Raw genomic sequence first — 22,659 nt, 5'->3', positions numbered from 1 at the left:
TACATATTTGAGAATTTTGGCTATTATTCTGACAGGGCCCTGAGAGTTCCCCCCACCACACACACACCAATTAGATACTATCTCTTAGGTGTATTTTCAAGTTCATTAACTTTTTTTTGTACTGTTTCCAATCAGTTGCTAGGCCTATTCACTAAATATTTATTTCAGATACTATATTTATCACTACTACAATTTTCATTTTTAATATTTTTTGCTCTTTTGTATCTGTGTATTAATTATGAGAATATTATCCTTTACATCCCTAAGTAGTGTTCAGTTACCACCTTTAAAATTTTTGTGTTCAAATTCTTATATCTGTGTCATTTCAGGGCCATTGTTCATTAAATGGCTTTCTCTTAAGTATAGGTTAATTTTTCTAATTCTCTATGTCTAGTAATATGGGATATTTTGAACATTGTGCTTTGATGTATTCAAAGACACTGAATTCTTACTGTTTTCTCTGAAAAGTATTGATTTTTTGTTTTACTAGGTCATTTATTTGGCTCAATGCAAACTCCAGATTTTGTCTCTACCGTGATGGCGCGTACTGACATCTCTCTTGAGTTCTTTTAGCCTTACCCAGATTGTAGTTCCCGGAGCCTCCAGGGGTTAGGGTAGCATTCACATGCATAATGCTGAGCTCCCTGTATATGGCTGTCTTCCTTCCCCACTTCTACCCCATACTTTCTGGCTGTTACAGTTGCCTTGAACCTGACCTCTCATTTCTTAGCTGGAAGACTGTGTGTGTCTGCACTACCAGCAGTGCTCCTGATACCTGGTTGGGGCACACCCTCAGGCAACAATCTGTGAGATCGGGACTCGGGTGCGGTGGTGTGGTCTTCTTTACACACAGATACTTCTTCCCAGCTTTTCCCTGGTTTTGTCACTTTCTAGTGTTTTCAGGGAATTATTCCATATATTTGATCAGTATTTATCATTGTTCTCCTTGGGGAAAATTGGTATGATATGAACTATGCAGCCCATATAAGAAGTGGAACCCCTGAATGATTTCTTTTAACGTAAATGGGATTACATTACTCCCCTGAGGCTTTTGTGTCTTCCATTGTATTTAGAATAAAATCTGAAGCGTTTGCCACAGCCTGCTTAATTCTTCCGCTTCCTTCCCCACATTTTACACGACTTTCCTGTAGACTTACTCCAGACTAGTCTCACTGGACTCCTGACATTTCCTAAGACAGATGATGCCTGTCCCTACTGCAGAATCTTTGTGTTTGTTACTCTGTTTACTTAAAATTGTTGGTGCCTTTTTTTATGTTTTACTTGAAATTTAACCCCTACATTTTTCCTGAACCCTCTCCTTAAATCAGTTCTTCAAATCACTAATCACTCTAATTATTGTACTTATTGAGTGTCTCTGTTGTCCAGGAAAACATAATCTTCACCTGGACAGAGTTCACATCTGTCTTAATTGCAGTGAAGTAGGTATTCAATTAATTCATTTTTTTAACTCTGTAAAGAACCTTATCATTCTAGGTTATATTTGGGCATTATCATGCCCATCTTCCGCTCATAGGCAATTCCTTTTATTTATCTTTGTATCCTGACTATTAGATTGATGCTTCGCACAAGGCAGCCATGTATCACATTAGTTTCAAGAATAAGTGAACTAATGAAACTGTAAGAATTGCCTACAGTGACCAACTGTGGTGGTGACTAAAACCAACGAAACTAATTCTGCATTAAATAAAAAATTTATCCACCTCTAAGTGCAGTTTTTCTAGGTAAAACTGACATTGAAGTAGTAAAGCTTTTTAAAATATTTTCTTCCAGGAATGTTTGTTATTCTTAGGAAACATTAGGGGTTGAAGCCCGCAGTTCTTTCCAGCAGCATAAAAGAAGTTGTCTAGGTTGGCCTTTCTTCTTTCCTTAGATTTTCATGAGAATTTTAAGGCTGGGAAAAAGGCAAAATGTTTCACTTCAAGATAAAGAGACTCGTGAAGCGAAGAGTTAGAGTAGCGTAGATGAAAGAAGTGACGTTACAGGTACACGCAAGTGGAAAACGCAGCAGCTCTGACCAGCGATGGATATCCATCTGAGCCTAATGATTTCTTTATCTGCGAGCAAGATAAAGTCCATCCTCAAGACTAATGCAGAAAACTGATCTCCATGCAGAAAAGCCCATCGTGCAGAAATATCGTTTTGTCTTAGCAAAATGTTCATAGAACCTAAAATTCTTAAACTCGAAGTTTGCCTTTGTTATATATTTTCCTTGCCAACAGGTAATGTAGTTCTCTGTGCAATTTTGCAAACAGTTGTTTGTCACAATAATTTGTTAAATGTGTGAGAGAAATAATTAGACGTGTTCTTGTCCGCAATCAAGCCCTGAGTCAGAACTGAACTGAGGTCTGAGGATTTCTTGTTTGTGCTTTCTCTGCAAGAGTCAAACCTCAAATACCTAAAGCAGTCAGACAGCACAAATGAATAGACAGACCAGGCAAATTAAATTTTTTTTACTTCCACAGAGTTTTTCTTTTAACTCATAATACTCTAGGGCTCGAATTCCATGATCCCTCTTGGAATGCCACTCCTAGATCTCTACTACCAGTGAAACATTACTGCAGTCACGACGAGAAATTGATGAAGCTTGGCGTCTGTTGTCAGGAAGCGGTAGGGAGTAGCCGTGCCTCCTGCGAACTGAAGGGTGCAGGCCTGTCTGTGGGGATCACTCACCACGCGGCTCCAGCTGACTCTTGCCCGAGGGGAGTATGGGTGGCCTGGTAGCTTCAAAAGAACCCCAAATCTGGATTTTAAGTGAAATCTCCAAATTTTAAAATACTGGCTCATTTTTTTCAAAACATTATATTTCCCAAATAAAATACATCTGTGGGCCAGATGCCACCTCATACTACCCATGTTTGATCAGTGTGTTATACTGTATTGCATTTCTATGTCTCCCATGTTCCAAAGGCAGATGTCAGGTTTATGAGGAAAGGCCAAAAATTCAACCCCAGCTATATACTGTAAGGCGGCCTTTCTCTCTTGACCTAGACAGGAAAGCCGTCGTGAAGAAGGTCTGACTCTCTCCAGCTCAAGCTTCCTACCTGCCCACGTAGTGTGTCAGCTCTTCTGCCCAGTCCTACAACGGCCTGCTCTCAGAGCTGAAAGCTGAGAAGATGGAGGCAGCAAGAAAATGGTCACAGTTAGACTAGCTCTGTCTATATATTTCTAAGGCAACCACTTGGCAAATACGGTCATTGTGGTTAAACTGGTTATTTCATTTGGAAAACAAGTAACCACTAATGGGATACTATGTTCTTCTATACTGTGCTAAATGCATTAGAGAACCAAACATGAGAGCCCCAGGCTTTCGAAATGAGTGCTCAGTTATTTGACAAACTGGCTTGTTCTTTGCTAGTCAGGATGGGCCTTCACAGCAGATGTAATGAAAAATGAAAATATGCAGCTGACCATTTGAGATACTGTTCTCCTAACTGTTTTTACTCTTCTGGTGATTCCCCCTTCTTTTGAACAGGAAATGTTACAAACTGAAATATACCAGACACTCATCACAACCTTTCCTGAAAAGCAGATTTTATTATCCCTGTTTTAGTTACAGGAGATGAGGCTCTGAGTGGTCAAGTAACTTTTCCTCCATAGCACAGAATATAAATATAGACCTTGAATTTGAACCTAAGCCTGTCTGTTTCCAAAGTGTGTGTGTTCTTTCTACTAATCCACTGTTTTGAAATGTAGATTTCGTTATTATTCAGGCATGATGAGGTCAGCATATCAGGAGATGTTGCTACTCTCCTGATAGTATCTTCAAAGGACAGTTTGTCACAGTTCTCAAGGGCAGGGAGTGGGCCACACCATGCTGCACCACATGGAAGCAGCAGAGTTGCTCTTGTACCTGGGCCTGGGTTGGTTAGAGCAGGAAATAGTGGTCCACGGAGGAGGTGATGGGGAGGCAGACTCTGGGTTAGTAAGTGTGCAGAAAAGACACACTCCCAGGGGAGTTGAGTCCTTTACTTTCTCTAGAAATTGACTACCCTTGGAAGAAGCAGTCACTCCAGGGTTAATAAGACCCCAGATATCAGAGCATCAGAACTAGAAAAAGTAAGAAGACATGATTAATATGACCACATTACCTTTTCTGAGACTCAAAAGTTCAAAGTCATCCTTGACTCAGATTTTCTTCTGTTCTGCAACTGGTTAATCACTAAATTTGTTCACTTTCTTCAAATGTAGCCCATTCATTTATACAAAAGATCAGACACTGATATAGGTACCAGAGGGCTGGGAAATAATGAGGCTCTTGATTTCAAATTGCTCAGAGTGTAGGGTATCAGACTGATGTATCGACTAAGGATTGCCAAGAACTTGACAAATACCAACCACAACAGAGCGAGGACAGGGAGTATTTGTGCCTTGTGTTCCCAGTGTCAGCCTCTGGCGTGTCTCCATTTCCTGCTCTCTCTACCTGTTCCCCTCCCTGTCCTATGTACCCCAGCAGACATTTTCCTTAACTTTTTCTTAACATTTTGCCTCCCCAATCAAAATTTCCTAAGGCCTTTAATTCAATAAAACTATAAACAGTGCCACGCTTCCCTGACTTTTAAGACCTACTGTCTGTCTCTAAGCTCCTCGTTCATTCACTATTTCCAACACGTTCTTTATTCTCTAATTAAACAAACTGTGACCGAATTATGCCTCACACAAATAGACACAAATGTAATGTGTGGTAAGTGCTGCCTAAAGTACATGGTGCTGTGCAAGCCTGTGGCGTGCCTCCCTGTGGTTCACGCATCCCACATTTGGTCAACGAAAGTTTACTGAGCATATATATTATTCCAGACACAGGGCTTGACTTGTGTCCTTGTTGTCTGTCACCACATGTGTTTCTCCATCTTCGTATCTTCACTCATCTCCATCTCCTTTCAGGCATGCCTCGCCTTCAACGCTTTCCTCCTCCAAACTGCCTGTTCTTGGCCTCCCAGCTGAAGCTGTACCTCCCCCAACTGTAGTAGAATTGCCAACTTATTAACCTTTTCCTTTATGCTACTATAGGTTGTATGGGTTGCATTTACATGCACATGCAGTAGGAGGCTAGGCCCAGTGCCTGAAGCGTTAGCATTCAGCGAGTATTGAATGAACTGACTAACTGTGTTTATGTATGCACCACACAGCGAGGTTCCGTGCTTCCTCCCGGGAGCTCATTTACATCTCCCTTCTCTGACCTCTTCAAGTACTTCCCATTGAAATTATCTTCAAAACAAGTCATGCCTTCCTGATGCAAACTCTTTAAGATCTCGAATATGCCTGGTCACGGTAACCCACAGCTGAAATGTAGGAAATAAGCATTCAAAATCTGCATTTTTTTAATTGTAATGAACAATTGCCATCCTTTAATTTTGAAACATTCTGCAGAACCGTACAAATAGAATTCAACAAATTATATTATACCTGGAAGTTTAATACACAATGCGGCATGGTAGTTAAAAACAAGGACTTTAGATACAGAGAGACCTTGGTTAAAAGCAAAAAGATCTGTCACTTACTCACCTGTGATCCTGTGACTTTGTCTTTTACTCTGAGTTTTCTTGTTTCTGTAGTAAACAGTAGTGTCTTTTCCATAGGGGTATTGTAAGAATAAATGAGATAATGTATGTAAAAATGTTTAGTTTGATATTAATGCATGGCAAAAAAGTCAATAAATTTTAGGTAATAGTATTTATACTGTTGTTGGCATTATGGTAGACACTCTAAATTCCAGCAATCCTGTTTTTAAAGGAGCCTGAGGAAGGGGAAAGGAGGTAACTGAGGCCCAGAGAAGCTAAGCGACTTGCACGAAGTCACACAGCTAGTTAGTATCAGAGGCAGGCCTCAAACCCAGCCAGTGTGGCTTCAGAACAGACTTTCTCCCTCCTTACATAGCCCTGGCTCCCAAGAAACATGCTCAGAAAGACTATGTCCAAGAGGCCAAAATAGCCAGTTGGTTCATAGTTTGAATGAAAATAAATCTGTCAGAATAGATATTTTGGAGTCCTAGAGACTCATGTAAACACTGAGAAAACACGCAGATTAAGTTCAGGAACCCAAACACAGTGTTGGGTGTGTTCTGGCAAGCAGAGTAGCAGCATGGGGAAGCATTTCTCTTCCTGATGCATGTTACACATTATTGTGTTTAATGTCGCCAAGTGGATTAAGGGATAAAATTCAAGACGTGAGATTTCAAGTAAGAAGAAGATAGCTGTCCACAGAGCTCAGACACTTTTGTCCTTGGAGAGCCATGTCCCGATTTCCCGTGTGATAGAACTTTTCAATCAGGAGTGGTTCTCGACAATTCTGGGACAACTCTCTCCTTCCACCCCTGCCCTTTTTAAACGGAAACTTCCTCCTCATAGTCCCTTTCACTCAACTTCCCCATTCATGAGATGCAGTGAGAATTCCAGGTCTGACGATGTCCTGGGGTCGCAGCCTGGATCGGGAGGGGAAATGGTGTGAGCCAGAGTTAGTGCTTTTACACCCGGGTCTCCGCCATTTACCTCGAGTCACCTGTCCTCTCTTCTCACCCCGTCTGTCCCCACACCTCATTCTTGGACCTGGCACTCCTTGCGGCTCCTATGCCAGGTTAGCCTTGAGAGTTTCATTTCCTGCTACTCTCCTCTTTAAACTTCTTTGTTCTGTAAATCCAAGAGGCCAACAGTAGGTTAAGCAAAGCTAGCTTTCTGTAAGAGCTGGAACACTCTCACTGAGTTAGCATTTTAACATTCTTAGATCCTCTATGGACAAAGAGTTGAAAGGTGCAGACATTTTAATATATCTTTTCTGGTTTAAATGTAGACCGGGAAGATGATACGACTAACCCATCCCTTTTGTTTTTCAGATAGACCACGTGGTGCAGGGCCATGCTGCCTTCCCTGAACTGCAAGCCAAGGCCACAGCTCGGTAACCCACTTTCCTGTTCCCACCTTCCACACCTCACTGTGTGGAGGGCGCTTACTGTAGGCTGACGTGTGGTTTTCAGATCCTGCGGGGAATGAGAACAGCTGGTGGGATTTGGTTCCAAGGCCAGATGATCTAGACCGTACAAGTTCTAATTTTTAAAATGATCTAAGAGAATTTAAAAAAAATCTAGAGGTCCTCCCCAAATATGACAGGGACTGTGGATGAGAAACTGATGTAGCAGAAGGAACATGGATATTGGAGTCAGCTCCAGCTTTGCTCCTTACTAGGTGTGTAACCTTGAGCAAGTTATTCGACCCCTTCAAGACTGTCTCTTCATCTGTGAAGCCCAGGACACTAGCTGATATGGAGTGACTTCCAGGATCTATCATTAAGTGAAGAAAGTGGAATGCAAAGGAGTGTTGGCAGTGTGCTCCCTTTCATGTAGAAAGAAGGTGGTATAAGAAACCTATGTGTGTTTACTCATTTGTGCAAAATACAGGAAAGTCAAACCAGAAACAGAGTGGTTGACTACAGTGGGTGGAAATGGAATGCCGAGGGGGTGGGGGCAGGAGGAAACGACACTTTCCTGAGCACACCTTTTTATTCCACTGTAACTATTAGACCTGCAGCGATGCTTCATGTGCCCCGGAAAATAAATAGGTGGAAAATAGAGATAGGTGATTGATTGACTGATAGGTAGATACTAGTATATATGTACATCTTGGACATGGGTAAAATGAAACATAAACAGTAAAATAATGAGCCTCTTGTATTAGCAGTGAATACTATAATCACATTAAAGGGGTTTTAGTAAAGGAAAGGATATTTTTGGTAACTTTGGTAAAGGATATTTTGACAGTAGGCTATATAGCTACATATAAAATAACTGTATATAAATATTATACTGCAAATACCAAATTTGTTGTTCATAGATGTACATTTTAGGTATTCTGAAAATCCTTTATGTGTATACTACATTGAGTAAATAAATAAATATATTGTGGGTAATGAGGAACAGGTTTCTCACAAATAAGGAAAAAGGAAGGTTAGAATGAATACTAAGGGTCCTAGGTGGAAATCAGAGGTATTATAATCAACTTGTGATTATATATATATAATATTTATATCCAGAAATATATATATATATATCTAGATATATCTTTAATATGTAATCCACTTGTGATTATATATATAATATTTATATCCAGAGATATATTTATATGTTTATTTACGTCTGTATTTCTGGATACAAATAAAACAAGCACAGACGTGTAAATGCATGTGTGAGCGTGCATACTTCATACCCTAGCTCTCTCTGCTGAGCTGCTGGAAGCAGAGATCCCCTGGTAGCAATGTCAGTACCTGGCACCAGACCTTGGTGCTACGGTCGTGCATACATCTCTGTGAAGAGGGGCCATAGCTCTCTCTCATCGGGTTCTTGAAGGGCCCCAGCATTTACAAACTGCTAATGCAAAGACGAGAGGGCTGGACCTGGAGCACAGAGATCCAGGTTCATGCCCAGCTCCCGCACACATTGTGGTGTGAAACTCAGTGTCCGCCGCAGAACGTGGAGGAGTGGTTATGAGAGAACTGACCTTGGGTGACTGAGAGTTTGCTTTGAGTTTAGTGAGATAATGTGTTTGGCAAGGCTTTGTGAACTGTACTGTGACAATAACAACGACTACTACTTCTGTTACTATTACTAATGGTTATATAAGAAGAGGAAATATTGGCCATGGTTGTCCTAGGGTTAAGCAGCAGATGGAAAGGATAGTAGAGTAGCAAGAACACTGGACTAGAAATTAGAGACCTGCAGTTCTCATATCAGTTCTGCATAAATGTCTTGGTGACTCAGTTTCTTCACCCATCAAATCACAATACTGCCCTGCTTAATTCATTTCACACATGTTATAAGGATGAAAGTAAATCCTGGAAATGCCAGTCTCTGAAGAGTTTAAAACTCAACAAAACCTAAGGCATAGTTATACATTGCAAGGAAAGATTCAAAATTCTCAGAATGTCCTTCTATAGATGAACCTCATGGGACTAGTTTTGACTAAAAATAAGAAAGAAGGATTTATGGCTGAGCATGTAGACACAGAGACACAGTACCGTAACAGCCATTGGTGCAATTCAGTTTTGGAGTCAGAGCTGGATTTAAACCCCAAATCTTTCTGCTTGCTAATTGATTTCCTACCCCTTTCCAAATACCTCGGTGTGTTTCTCCCCTTTGGAGCTAAGTTTCACCAAAGCATTGCCCACACTCTCTGTCACTGGTTCCTCACTTTGTCCTCCCCCTTGCCCACTGCAGTTTGAATTCTGTCACCACCGATCCCTGAAATATTTGTTGTTAAGGCCCTCAGTGACCTCTGAAAAGTTCCTGGGGTGTCATCCAGTCCCTTAGAGTTCTTAGCAGTATGTGGCACCAGTAATCACTTCTTGTTCTCCTTTGTAACACTCTCTTTTCTTGACTTTCTTTCTGGAATGCCAACCTCTCCCGGTTTTTCTTCTGTGTCTCTGACTCCTTAATCTGCTTTTCAAGTTCATGGTCTATTTCTCACCATAACATCAAAGTTCATCACAGCTAGGTTCCTGCCCCTCTTCTCTCTTCGCCTTCTTTTCTGAGGTGATCCCATCTACACTCTTAGCTTTATTTCTTTCTGTGATTTTAGGGTTCTCAATTTTTTTTCTCTAGCTCATCTATTGAATATGTATTTAATAAATGTTGGTTCTCTCTAGTTTTTTTTCCATTGCTTTGCAAAGGAGAGTTCATCGGTATCTTATCAAATCTATGAATATTCCAAGACTACAGGACCCCATTGTCCTTCAGGTCTTAGAAGGAAATAGGCATAGCTATGACTGTTGAAGTGAAGCAGGATACTTGGAAAGGACACCCATGGCATCAGGAACCATGTTCCTCTTTGGGTGTGATTTCAGGCTCTCTGAAAACTGTAATGTAGGCCACCTCTGTCTTAGAGCTCCGCATCAGCAAATCCTATTTGAAACTGTAGAAACAAGTGTTGATAAACAGATTTAGTAGTTCATACTCTTGATTTACCATAATCCTCTTAGACGAGACATCCCTGAAGAGAAATGTCTTGTGAGCTTATAAATTAAGTAAACACCAGCTAAATGTGCCTGTGCATGTAACTGGGAATGAAAGTTTCTCAGATATTTCACCACTTAGCCAGAGATTGCCTTATACTGATCATAACTTCAGCTCTTTTTCTCTAAATTAATTATTGTTTTAATTCTCTTAGAGAACCTTAACCACCAATGTCTCAGAAATGAGGCTCTGGTGATGGCAGGGTTTGGTGGGAAGGTGTTGGCGTAATCCGTAAGGACTGGGTTCCGGCTAGCAGCAGAGCCCAGGTTAGAATCCATTCTTCTGTCTGTCTGATGAGAATCTTAAGGGAATTTACAGCACAAAAGTGAACAAAGCACAAAAAAACTCCCTATTTTGTTACCGGTGATGTGGGCAGTGAAATGGCACCAGTTGTTCCTGGTGAAGTTGGACCTCGGTTCTTCAGTTTGGCAAAGAAAGAATTCAGAGACAGGATCTCAAATGATAAGAGAAAGTTTATTTGGGAAGTCACAGAGGTAGTAGAGGTGAGTCAGGTGGGTTGTGCAGGCTGGGAAACAAGTTACAGAAGCAAAAAGAGGGCCCTTGGAGCTTATGAGAGAGAGAGAGAGGCAAAGGCAACATTCCCGTGGGGAAGCAGAGGAAGGGAAGGCAAAGGCGCAGGCGTGTCCCAGAGAGAGGGCGCTGGGGAGAGGAGAGGGAAGGCGGAGGGTGCTTCTGGGAGGGAGAGCGCCGCCTGGGTCCTCCATCTTGAGGGTTTTAAAGGCTAGGAGTTTAGGGGAGGTCTTAGGGGACTGTCTCAATAGAATATTCATCAGCTTTATGTTAATATACTAAAATGAAATTTATTCCCTAAACCTTAGACATTTGGGGTGTGGTTGGCACAAATGGCACTAACCGGATTCCTGCTCTTGATCTCTTGGAGTGGGGTGATTTAAGTGATTTACTCTGGTTGAGGAGAAGTGTAAACCATTTACTCTTTTACTTTTAGTGTCATTGGCTATGGAAGATAGAATTTTATGGTTTGTTAGATGGATGTTAGAACTGCTTGGCCATTTAACTGTCTGTTTCCTTATCCCACTTGTCCTGGCTTACTAAACTGTCCCCCTTTAGCAGAAATTACACACACACACAGGGACACACACACATATGTGTGTGTGTGTATATAGAGGAAGAGAGTGAGTATACATCTGAACACCAGGAATTGATAAGCATTTCAAAGAAAAATAGAAATGCGTAAGGAGACATAGAATGAGAGGTGTTGGGTGGTGGATGGGAACTAGTTTAGGTGGGGAAGCCATCCTTGATGAGGTGAAACTTGACAACCGTGACTAGAGAGTGGAACCAAACCATGGGTGTAGAGGGCAGAGTCTGCAGTCCGAAGGAACAGAAAGGCCAAGGCCTTGAGCAGCTCCAGGACACTGGGAAGGCCACTGTAGCTGGACCGAAGTTGGGAGAGAGCGGGAAACAGGTGAGGGCAGAAAGTAAGCCAAAGGCCAAACCACATGCGTCACCATAGATGATTGGAAGGACACTGGATTTTATTTGAGTTTTTGGTGTTGGAGCAGGGGAAAGACATGACTAGGTTTACCTTTTAAAAGGAGTGATTTGTCTCTCTGTGGAGAGAAAATGAAACCTTCGGTGGGAGGGAGAGACAGAGTGGAGGACTCGGCCCCAGAATCTCGGTGCACTGCCAGCCTGCTGGAGGGGAGGCATGTAAACAGAGAAGCCCAGCCTGTTCTGAGGTACTTTTGCTGAGGTCACTGCAATCAGTAGTCATTTCTCATTGTGATTCTTTTGGTTTCAGATCCCTTAAGACTGTAGTCAGCATGGAGTTCTCCTAATTCACATTCTTTTAACCTTTCTTTTTTCCCACTTTCTCTGGATTTTCCAGTTACTCCCTTGAGGATAATCAGTTTTACTTGATCTGATTTAGTCCTCAGACATCTTTTGTTTCTGTGATTCTAAGAATTCCTGTGAGAATCAATTTCTTAAAATGTGCTGGTCTCCTATATGCTAAATCTCCAGTACATCTAAGTCTTGTCATTAAATGCTGCATAAATCCCCTGGAGCAAGGAAAGGACACGACATTTATTAAGAATTTGCATTGTTCCTGGCACTGTACTTAGTGTGTATAGTATCTCATTTAACTCTAGCTGAGGAAATGAGTATTATAGGGAACTCACGAACTCCACTCATAACGAATGTTCTCACTGTCTATTCTGCTCTGTGTTCTCAGATTTTCCCCTGCACTTTATGGCTTCTGCAACCTCAGTCCCTCCAGTCTGCAGCAACTACTGGGCTGGCCAAAAAGTCAGTTTAGTTTTTTTCATAAAATAAAAGACACATTTTTCATTTTCACCAATAACTTTATTGATTTGGATAGTTTGAGTGTGTCAGCTGTCTCCTGCTATTGGCTCCTGGTGGGTAGAGGCTGAGGTGCTGCTAAACATCTCCCAGTGCACCAGACAGGCCCAAGCAAGGAATTATTTGGCCAAAACATCAATGGTACCGGGAAACTTCGCAAACCACTTTTGGCACGTTCCATCACCATCAGTCACTGCACCTTCTCCGTACAGCACACAGATCTTTTTCTTCATTTCAGTTGTATTTTTACCGTTCTTGAAATAATAAAGTCTAATTTTCTGAAAATGTTGGTTATCTTCTTCCATCTTCAGCATTAAAATACCTGTACAAAAATTCGCCAATTTTGATAAGTTTTACTTTAAATGCACACTGATATGACAGTTGTCATAATATCATCTAACAAAATAGTTTCAAATGAAGTTAAAGACAAGCACTATTAAAGCCATCGTACAGAAAAAAAAAGTAACAGACTTTTTGGCCATCCCAATATTTGTTCAGGACCCCTGAAGTGGGATATTTATAGAACCAGGGTGAAGATGTGAACACCTTTTATCCCCTAGGATGTGCCAGGACAATCAGTAAATACTTGATGGCTCTTACATGAGAAATGTTTCTCAACTAAAAATAAGCTAAATGGAACAGTGCCTTTCTTTGGCTTCTGTTTTGCATGCAAGGCTGAGGAAGTGCTTAAGGCATTGGGCTCCTCTCAGGAAGACGGAGGGCTGTGCTGACTTAGGAAACAAATTCTCCATTTTCTAGTTCTCTACAGGTTACCTGTAGCCCAGCACAGTGCCTGGTGTATGGAGAGGGTGTCACAACGTGTTTGCTCCTTCTGGCCCCTTCTGTGCTGTACAGCAGTGTGCCTGGGGTATTGTGTCCATTTGGCTCCAGAGGTCTACCCTTCGGAAGCCCAGTGCTGCAGTAAAGTATAGAGGTATCAACACCCAGAAGTTCTTGTTATGACATTCTATTTTGAATCTATGTTTATTCATATTACATTTCAATAACTGTGTCTTGGCCATTTGGTAGGATGAATAAGATGTGGTTCTTCTCTAGAAAGAATTCAGATTCTGAAGATGAATTCAGATAAAGAGGCAATATCATACAATGGAGGAAGTACCATCTATCCATTTGATATATATTCTTGAGTGGTATTATGCACCAAGTTCTTCCTAAATCCTGAGTATACCAGCGATGCTCTGCCTTTGTGTAGCCTGAGGTCCAGAGGAGGCCATAGGCACTTCACAAGTAAACGAACAAGAAGGTAAATCTACAGTGACCACACATGATGGGAAAGAAACTAACAGAGTGCAGTGCTAGAGTATCAGGGAACCACATTTAGGTAGGTTGGTCATGGAAGCCCTGGGTGATGCAGGGGCAGTTAAGATCTGAGGCATAAAAAGGAACTAACCATGTGAAGAGCAGAAGGGGAGACTATTCCAGGCCAAGAGATCAACTTATATGAAAGCCTTGAAGAGAAGGCTGAGCCCTGGCTGAGTGGCTCAGTTGGTTGGAGTATCATTAAAAATAATAATAATAAGGTTTCCAGTTTGGTTCCCAGCCAGGGCACATCAAATCCTAGGCTGTGGATTTGATCCCTGGTCAGGGCCCTTATGGGAGGCAACCAGTCAATGTTTCTCTCTCACATGCATCTGTCTCTCTGTCTCTCTTCTCTCTCTCTTTCTCTTTCTCTGTCATATCAATAAACATATCCTCGGGTGAGGGTGGAAAAAAAGAGAGAAGGCTAAGGACTCGAGAGTAGACACCAGACCATAGTGGGCAAGGTGAGGGTGGAGATGAGGGCAGGGTCTAGATCAGCCAGGGCCATATTAGCCAAGGTAAGAAACTGATTTTGTCCGATGGACAGTGTTAGCTATCACAGAACCCTGAGCAGGGAAATATCGTGATCAGCATTCCTGCAGAAAATTGCTTCATTCTGCACAAAATCAGAGAGCACAGATTCAACTCTCAAACTCCCAACATATGTGATGAGGGCAGTAACACAGAACTTCTGAGGGATGCTTGAATATGTCGGGACCCCTCCTCCTTTCCTCTTGTAAGGCTGGGATTGGAGAGGGAGGGAGGGAGCTGAGGTGGTTGAGTTCAGTGTAGGCTTCCATGTCGGCAGTGGAAGGAATGCGGGTCCAGGAATGGCATCTAAAAGATCGTATCAGCATGAGTCTGCGATGATGGTTGACAGAGGCAGGTAAAAAAGGCAAAGAAGAGAATCCCGGGCAAGAGGGAGAAGCATAGGCAGACATTCAGAGGCATACTATGAAAATTAAAAGTCGGTTAGTACATCTCCAGCCCCTGGTGCATGCAGGGGTGAGGAGGGAGGCGGAATGGAAGACGTGTGTGTAACACAGTACAGTGTAGGGAGAGCTAGACAATGAAGACCATCTTATGCCAGGCAAGGGAGTTTGTGCTTCATTTCTAGGACAGTGGGGAGGAGCCTTCAAGGGGTTTAGATAGAGGTAGGTATCACAATTAAAGTTGCATTTTTATTTTTTTATTTTATTTAATTCTTGTTCAAGTACAGTTTTCTGTCTTATATTCCCAGCCCTACCCCCCACCAGTGCTCCCTACCTCCCTCCCATTTCCGCCCCCCACCTTAGTTATTGTCCATGTGTCCTTTATACTTATTCATGTGAGTCCATCCCCTTTCCCCCTATGATTCTCTCCCCTCTCCCCTCTGGACCCTGTCAGCCTGTTCCGTATTTGAGTGTCATTGGTCATATTTTGCTTACTTGTTTGTTTTGTTGTTTACATTCCTGTTAATGATGATATCATATGGTATTTGTCTTTCACCGCCTGGCTTATTTTGCTCAGCATAATGCTTTCCAGTTCCATCCATGATGTTGCAAAGGGTAGTAGTTCCTTCTTCCTTTCTGCAGCATAGAGTTCCATTGTGTAAATGTACCATAGCTTTTTGATCCAGTCATTTACTGATGGGCATCTAGGTTGCTTCCAACTCCTGGCTATCACAAATTGTGCTGCTATGAACATCAGGGTGCATAGGTTCTTTTGGATTGGTGTTTCCTGGTCTTTAGGATATACTTCTAATAGTGGAATTGCTGGGTCAAAAGGCACATTCATTTTTAGTTTTCTTAGAAAATTCCATACTGTTTTCCATAGTGGTTGTACCAGTCTGCAATCCCACCAACAGTGAACTAGGGTCCCCTTTTCCCCACAACCTCTCCAGCACTTGTTGTTTGTTTCTTTGTTTATGGTAGCCATTCTGACTGGTGTAAAGTGGTATCTCATTGTGGTTTTAATTTGCATCTCTCTGATAGCTAGCAATATGGAGCATCTTTTCATGTGTCTCTGGATCTTCTGTATGTCTTCCTTAGAGAAATGTCTGTTCAAGTCCTTTGCCCATTTTTTAATTGGGTTGCTTGTCTTCGATTGGAGTCGAATGAGTTCTTTCTATATTTTGGAGATTAAACCTTTGTCTGAGGTATCATTGGCAAATATGTTTTCCCAAGCTGTTGCTTCTCTTTTTATCTTGATACTATTTTTCTTAGCCATATTTAATTTGGAAGAATTTAATTTTGACGAGGCTTTTAATTTTGATGAGATCCCATTTGTTTATTCTTTCCTTTATGTCCCTTGCTCTAGGGGACGTATCAGTAAAAATCTTGCTGTGTGGAATATCTGAGATTTTCCTGCCAATGCTCTCCTCTAGGGCTTTAATGGTTTCCCGGCTTATATTGAACTCTTTTATCTACCTTGAATTACTTTTGGTGTATGATATAAGTTGGTGCTCGAGTTTCATTTTTTTCCATGTAGCTGTCCAGTTCTCCCAACACCATTTGTTGAAGAGGCTATCTTTACTCCATTTTATATTATTGCCCCCTTTGTTGAATATTAATTGACTGTAGAGAGTTGGGTTTATTTCTGGGCTCTTTATTCTATTCCTTTGGTCTATGTGCCTGTTTTTATGCCAGTACCAGGCTGTTTTGATTACAGTGGCCTTGTAATACAGTTTGATATCAGGTATTGTGATCCCTCCTACTTTGTTCTTCTTTCTCAAAATTGCAGCTGCTATTCGGAGTCTTTCATGGTTCCACATAAATTTTTGAAGTGTTTTTTCTATGTCTGTGAAATATGCTATTGGTACTTTAATAGGTATTGCATTGAATCTGTAAATTGCTTTGGGTAGTATGAACATATTGATGATGTTAATTCTTCCAATCCATGAACACAGTATATGTTTCCATTTATTTGTGTCTTCCTTGATTTTAGAAGAATTGTCCAGAAAGGAGTGCAGAAAACCTAGTTGGAAGGGCAAAATTTAAAGAGGGGATATAAGTTAGGAGGCCAAAGCTCTCCTCGGGCCTTGGAAGATGGCCTGAACAAAGTAGAAGCAGATGAGTTGGAGAAATGCTGGGTAGAGAGATATTTAAGATAATAAATTGACAGGTCCTGGTGAGAAATTAAGATGGGCAGCTAAGGGAGAGAGAAAGCAGTCAGAAATGATGCCCACTGGACTCTGCCCCCCAATGGTTTCTTGAGCAGTGGCTTCCATGAGATTGGCTCTGAACAGCCTGAGGGACACAGGCGGAAAAGCACGTGTGCCAGAAAAGATAGTGTGTGTCATACTATGTTTTTGTTGAGGTCCCTTTGGACACTCAGAGGAAGCATGTGACGAGTGGTTAGATATTTGACCTGGAACTCATGAAAGAGAAATGAGCAGGAAATAAGGGCATATATTTGGGAGTCCTCTGCCCTAGGTGGTCACTGGAACCATGGGAGAGAAGGGATCACCCATGGGTATATACAGAGCAAGAAGGGCAACAAGGACAGATCTCTTGGACACTTCACATATGTAAGGTCAAGCAATGGAAGAGAGCCAATGGGAAAAGAGGTGGGAAAGCCAAAATAATACAGTGTCCTGGGAACAAGGGAAAGAGAACAAATGAGTAAGAAGTGGTCAAGTGGTGCAAAATGTGGGAGAGAATTCAAGTAAAATAAAGGTAGAAAGTAGTCCCTCAGAGTGAGCGACAAAGATGGCGTGGTTCCTCGTGGCAGGACCAGTTTCAGTAGAACGGGGCAGGCGGAGTACATGTTGCAGTGGTCAAGATGGGAGGGCCTGGAGAGAGACCGTGTGGAAGCTTCTTTTCCAAGAGGTTCTCTTACTCCTGGAAAGGGCACAATATCTCTTATTAGAACATGTATTCTGATTTTGGGGGGGTTTGAAAGTATGATCACCGGACTTCTGAGCAGCCTATGAATCCACAGAATCAGATGATTTTTGTGAAAGGAGAGGCGTGTAGAGCTTCCAGGGATGCTCTCTGTATCTAACATTGTAAGCAGTAATGTCTGAAGAAAATCTTCCCTGACTCTTGGATTTTTTTTAAAGCTGGAAGTTAATTTCTTGTGATGGAGAAAAAGAGGGGACTGTTTATCAATCATCTATCATTTTTAGTGCTTAGGACTCTAATATTCGCAGGAGTCTGTAAGGTTAAAGTATTAGCTCTGATTGCAAAAAAAGTGAAGTAGGTTTGGGAAGGTTTAATGTACCTGGTCACCCAACTGGTGCGTGGTAAACCCACTTTGTGATGGTCTAAACTGTATTTTCATCATCGTACGCAGTGGGACAAGGACAGCAAGAATTCTCCCTCTGAGACGGGACATATGAGCCTGGAATTCATGAAAGGAAGGGAGACTGATCCTCTTGGAACAGTTAGTATGTGATTCCTGAGCTGGACAAGGGCAGACAGCCATTTGAGAAGGAATTGATAAAACATACAAAATGAATCAAAGTCAGAACCCCAAAAAAGGCATCATGCAAGGTTAAAATTATATGAATAATGATGTGCATTCGTTATTTTAATGTTTTCCAAGTGCATTTCATTTTGAATGATATACTCAGATAGCACACGTGGTAAGGTATAATTGAAAAAATGTGCAGGAGAATGGTTGCATTCACCGAATAAACATACAGCTGTGAGGAGGTTAGGAGTCAAAGGGGTAAGCATATGCCTGGTCCCCCAGGGACCTCATTAGTTCATGAGTGACCATATATGTAGAGGCTAAATGAATCTCACTGTTTGCAAAGACCCGCAGTAAATGAGACAATGACGAATCAATAGTAATTAGGCCTATAGATTCTTATTGACCCAGATGTCTGAAACCAAATGCCCTGCTCTTAGATACCTTGAGAGGCAAATGAAAACATTTGTAGACGTGTACATCTTCAAAAAAATCCCTTTATTCGAAGTGCAGCGATGCTGTTCTGAAGAGGATCGTTGCTAGAATTAGTGCAGGCTCTTGACCTCTGGCTGAAAAGAGTGTTCTCGTGGCTTTTGTTGTCAGTGTGGTTCCTGTGGGACCAGGAGCAGGCAGAGCTGGGAAACAGAAAACCAGGCTGTGATTATGTTCTATCCAGATAGATGGCCCAGGCCCCATCTTCCATGGATTCTTTCTTTCCTAACACTATCACAGCATCACACCAGAACAGAGTTTGAATGGCAGGGCTTTGTCAGATCTGGAATACAGAAATCACAGAAGCATACAGAGAAGGGTCAAAGTGTGGACTTAGTCACGTGTCTTTGCACGTCCCCTCCGTAAAGGGTGTGAGCAGTTCTTTCCCTGCAGGGCGGTAACAGATGACCAGGTGCACCCTCTGGGAGCTGCCGTTGATGACAAGGTGGTTGGCGATCTTTTTCCAACCACATCACTGTCCTCCTAATATGATCTAAGGCAGATTTTTACAAGTGGGAATGAGGTATCACAGCAAGAAGCAAAAAGATTGCCTGGTAGATTAGGCCACCTGTGCCCCCACTCAGTGTACATCACAAACACACACATTCTCACACTCATACTCACTTATGCACTTACATAGAGCAGTTTTACTCTTCTATCTTTTCTATATTGGAGTTCCAGTTAAGTTTGCTATTTAATAAAAGGGTCTGGAAACTACTGCTCTACTTGTTTCTAATCCAGATGACATCCAGGAACTTCATGGGATCCTTGGGAACACAGTGTCACAAAACTGGAATGCAAAGTCTCTGAGCTGTCCTCCTAAAACATTTTTAAAATGTGAATAATAACTATTGTCTAGGTCTCTTAGATACCAACCTCCCTTGGACACTTGTTCCCTGGGCATTATTTCTGAGCGTCAATGATTCCTACCATTATTCAAGCCATATTTTCCACTGTTGAAGCTATCCTTCCAAGAACACCAGTGGGAAGTGACATGGATGCCCATCTCTGATAGACTCACTTTTTTTCCTAGAATTGTTGGTTCAGCACCTTTTTTTAAAAGTACCTTTTTAACAGGGGAAGGTACCAACTTGAATCTTTGTGACATGCAGTGAAATTTCACCCCGTGAAGTAGGTATTGTTATACCATTGTAATGTGTGGGAAATTAGAAGTTCAGCGAGGCCAAGTCCCTGGCCCTGGCACCTAGCTGGGACAGATGGAACAAGATCTGAACCCAGGACTGCCTTGACTCCCAAGCCCATCATCTCCACCCCTTCTCACTTAAGCATGGAGAGACTGAGAGAGGTAGTCTGACTATCTCATTGCACATGTGAAGAAACTGAGGCTTAAAGAGGAGAAGGAACTAACCCAATGTCATTTGATGGGTTAAGGTGAGAAATCAAGTCTCCTAATTCCTGATCCTAATGCGTTTACTCCGTCCTATTACTTCCCTCAGCAAATTCCTGTCCTGAGTCTGGGAAAGTGTATTTGTCTCCATTCGTCATCTCATCATCATTATTACAATTAGCCACACTGATTTTTAAAAATCCTTTGCATATGTACAGTATTGTACAGTTTACAAAATACTGCTTGTTCACATACATAATCTCTTTTGATCTTTACAATAACCCTATGAGGTAAGTTGGACAGAGAGTGTGTATCTGGTTTTAAAGATGCAAAGAAAGTGGCTCAGAAAGTTTGAATAACTTTCTCGTGGTTTCACATTTACTCTGGGAAAAGCTGGTTCAGTCTTCTGATTCCAAACCTTTGTGCTTTTCTCTAACACATGCCACCTATTCTTGGTGATAGGACAATGATTTCAGAGTATGGTATGCTAGTTTCCACGGGTTTTGGGTAGTTCCTTTGCTAAAGCTTTTGGGACCCTGCTTATACTCTCTGGATCTGATGTGAGAGTACAAATGGTTTCTTTCTGCAGAACAATTTGCTCCCCGACCCTACCCCCCTTCTAAAAACAAAATCTACTTCTCTTCCAGATGCCAGAGCATATATGCATATTTGAACAGTCACCTGGACCTGATTAAGAAGGCTCAGCCTGTGGGTTTCCTCACTGTTGATTTACATGTTTGGCCAGATTTCCATGGCAACCGGTCTCCCTTAGCAGATTTGACACTGAAGGGCATGGTAAGTGACAGCCAGTTCTTGCACCAAGGTGAAGGCAGGCCAAAGGGCTACAAAGTTGGGAAGAGGCAAAGTGAAGGGAAAGGAAAAGAGGAAACAAAAGCAAAACAGACCAACAGCCCTCTGGCTTCTCGAAGATGCGTTGCTGTTGGGAAGACTCTTGCCACTCCCCCGATGACCTGCCGAAAGTTCTCATTGTTTCTGCGCCAACCTTCAGAGTGTTAAAAGCAGCATTCCTTACATTTAGCTATTGCTGCTTCTTTGTCCCGTGGAGTGGCTGGAAGTTGTGAGCCCCTGCCTGTGTGAGTTTTGTATTTATATTAGACATGAAGAGTTAGGTTTTCCGTCCCCATCCCCAGGCTGCTGGGAAAGGGTAAGTATTACCACCCATGGTCTTGCTTGTCACAGCCACACATGCACCCAAGCTCTGTAGGTCAGGGCTGTTCAGAGTCCATGCTGATATTATTAGGATTTCAGATGGAGCTGTGGCAAAAGTAAAATACAATTAGTAACTTAGGTTGGTGAATAAATTCAGCTCCTAGTGACCTTTAGGTTCTCTTCCATTGCAGAGATTCTGAGCCTTCCTGGACGGGCCAGGATGACCTTGATGGGAGAGCTCATAACCACCTAAGCTAAAGTGTGAGATCTTGGTGGTCAAGTGAGACTAGGTGGCTGAGAGTAGAACAGTCCCCGAAAACCATGTTTGAGGGTGGATGAAGCGTGTGAAGGCTAGGGAAGTAGAGTGAGCCTTCAGTTTCAAGAGGCCACAAATAATAAAATGAGTCATGGACTCAGAATCCAGAAGGATGTCCAAAAGTCGAGAAGCAGAATATCAGGTAAATTAAGGTGGGGGTTCAGAGTGAAGGCTGTGAGCAATGCATGGGTTATGGGCTTCCTGGCCCGCTGGCTTGAAGAACTTCAAGAATCAGAACTCTGTGGTTTGTAATTAATTTCACTGAGATTGTTCCAAATAGTTTTATGATGCCAACAAGAATACCTGATCTTTATTTTCATTACCTTGTTGATATAATCAGTTTCTTGTAGTAAGAGGGAGTCAAGGTAAAAAGAAAATTGGACATGTCAAGAGTCGTGTCTATCTGGAGTCTGTGAAGTGTGTCCACAAAACGAATAATGAGTTGGCCTCCTCTTCCGGCCTGTGGGAGACAGAGAGGGATGCCGGGAGCGGGCCGAGGGGACACAGGCCACAGTGCGAAAGCTGTGCTTTCGGATAACTGACGCTCTGCTCTAGGTGCAGACAGAGGCTGGGGGAAAACACATTTTGCATGGGTACAAAAATGAGTGTCTTAATTAAAGACGAATATCTGGAGCCACATGTTTTAGACAGTTAAAATGCTGAAGAAGGGAGAGGCATGCCCAGTTCATAAAAGGATCCTGAAACAAAGCAGAGTTGTAGAGGAAAATGATCCTGAGTCTGGAGTCCTCCTCTTGAGGTCCTTCACCAGCCTCTGTCTACCCAGTTTCAACAGCCAGCGTGGCAGGTGCCCTGGCTCCCAGTGGCTTCTGTCTGTTTCTTAAAACCAAGCTTGACACCCAAAGACTTTAGAATTAGCATCACAAGGATATTCTAATAAAGGTAGCCCAAATGCAGAATGTAATTCCCAAGGAGTCTGTGGAGTATTTTGAAGAATGCCTGCCTCATCAGAGAAAGGACTGACTTACCAAAGGAGATTTCTGGGGAAATATGCCCCAAAATATAGAAAACCCCTAATATGCTTACTTTTTAAAAAAGATTTTATTTTATAAATATACTTCATATATCACTTGATATTTCTTAGAGATGCTTTTTCTTTCATAACTGCTCTCATGTTAGGCTTCCATTTGCATAGCTGTCCCTCCATGAGTACACATGACAACACAGAATGTGACTCAGATAAGACAGCAAGGAGGAAATTCTGGGCTAAAAAGTTTCCCCCACAATGTCCCCCCAATCTGT

The 22,659-nt window shown here is 42.1% G+C and overlaps 1 protein-coding gene across 13 annotated transcripts in view; it reads left to right on the top strand.

Moving 5' to 3' along the window:
- FGGY (FGGY carbohydrate kinase domain containing) overlaps nucleotides 1-22,659 on the top strand; it is a 399,534-nt gene that overhangs the window by 275,620 nt on the left and 101,255 nt on the right. For all 13 annotated transcript variants that reach the window (XM_037043133.1, XM_037043139.1, XM_037043138.1 and 10 more), the window contains 2 exons: nucleotides 6,848-6,909; nucleotides 20,561-20,708. In XM_037043133.1, coding sequence (XP_036899028.1) covers nucleotides 6,848-6,909; nucleotides 20,561-20,708 — 210 coding nt within the window. The remainder of the gene's footprint in view (nucleotides 1-6,847; nucleotides 6,910-20,560; nucleotides 20,709-22,659) is intronic.

This window comes from Sturnira hondurensis, unplaced genomic scaffold (assembly GCF_014824575.4).
Source record: "Sturnira hondurensis isolate 20B ecotype Veracruz unplaced genomic scaffold, ASM1482457v3 Scaffold0004068, whole genome shotgun sequence".
Lineage (NCBI taxonomy): Eukaryota > Metazoa > Chordata > Mammalia > Chiroptera > Phyllostomidae > Sturnira > Sturnira hondurensis.
The sequence above is the reverse complement of the archived record's forward strand: the minus strand, read 5'-3'. Positions and strand labels throughout refer to the sequence as shown.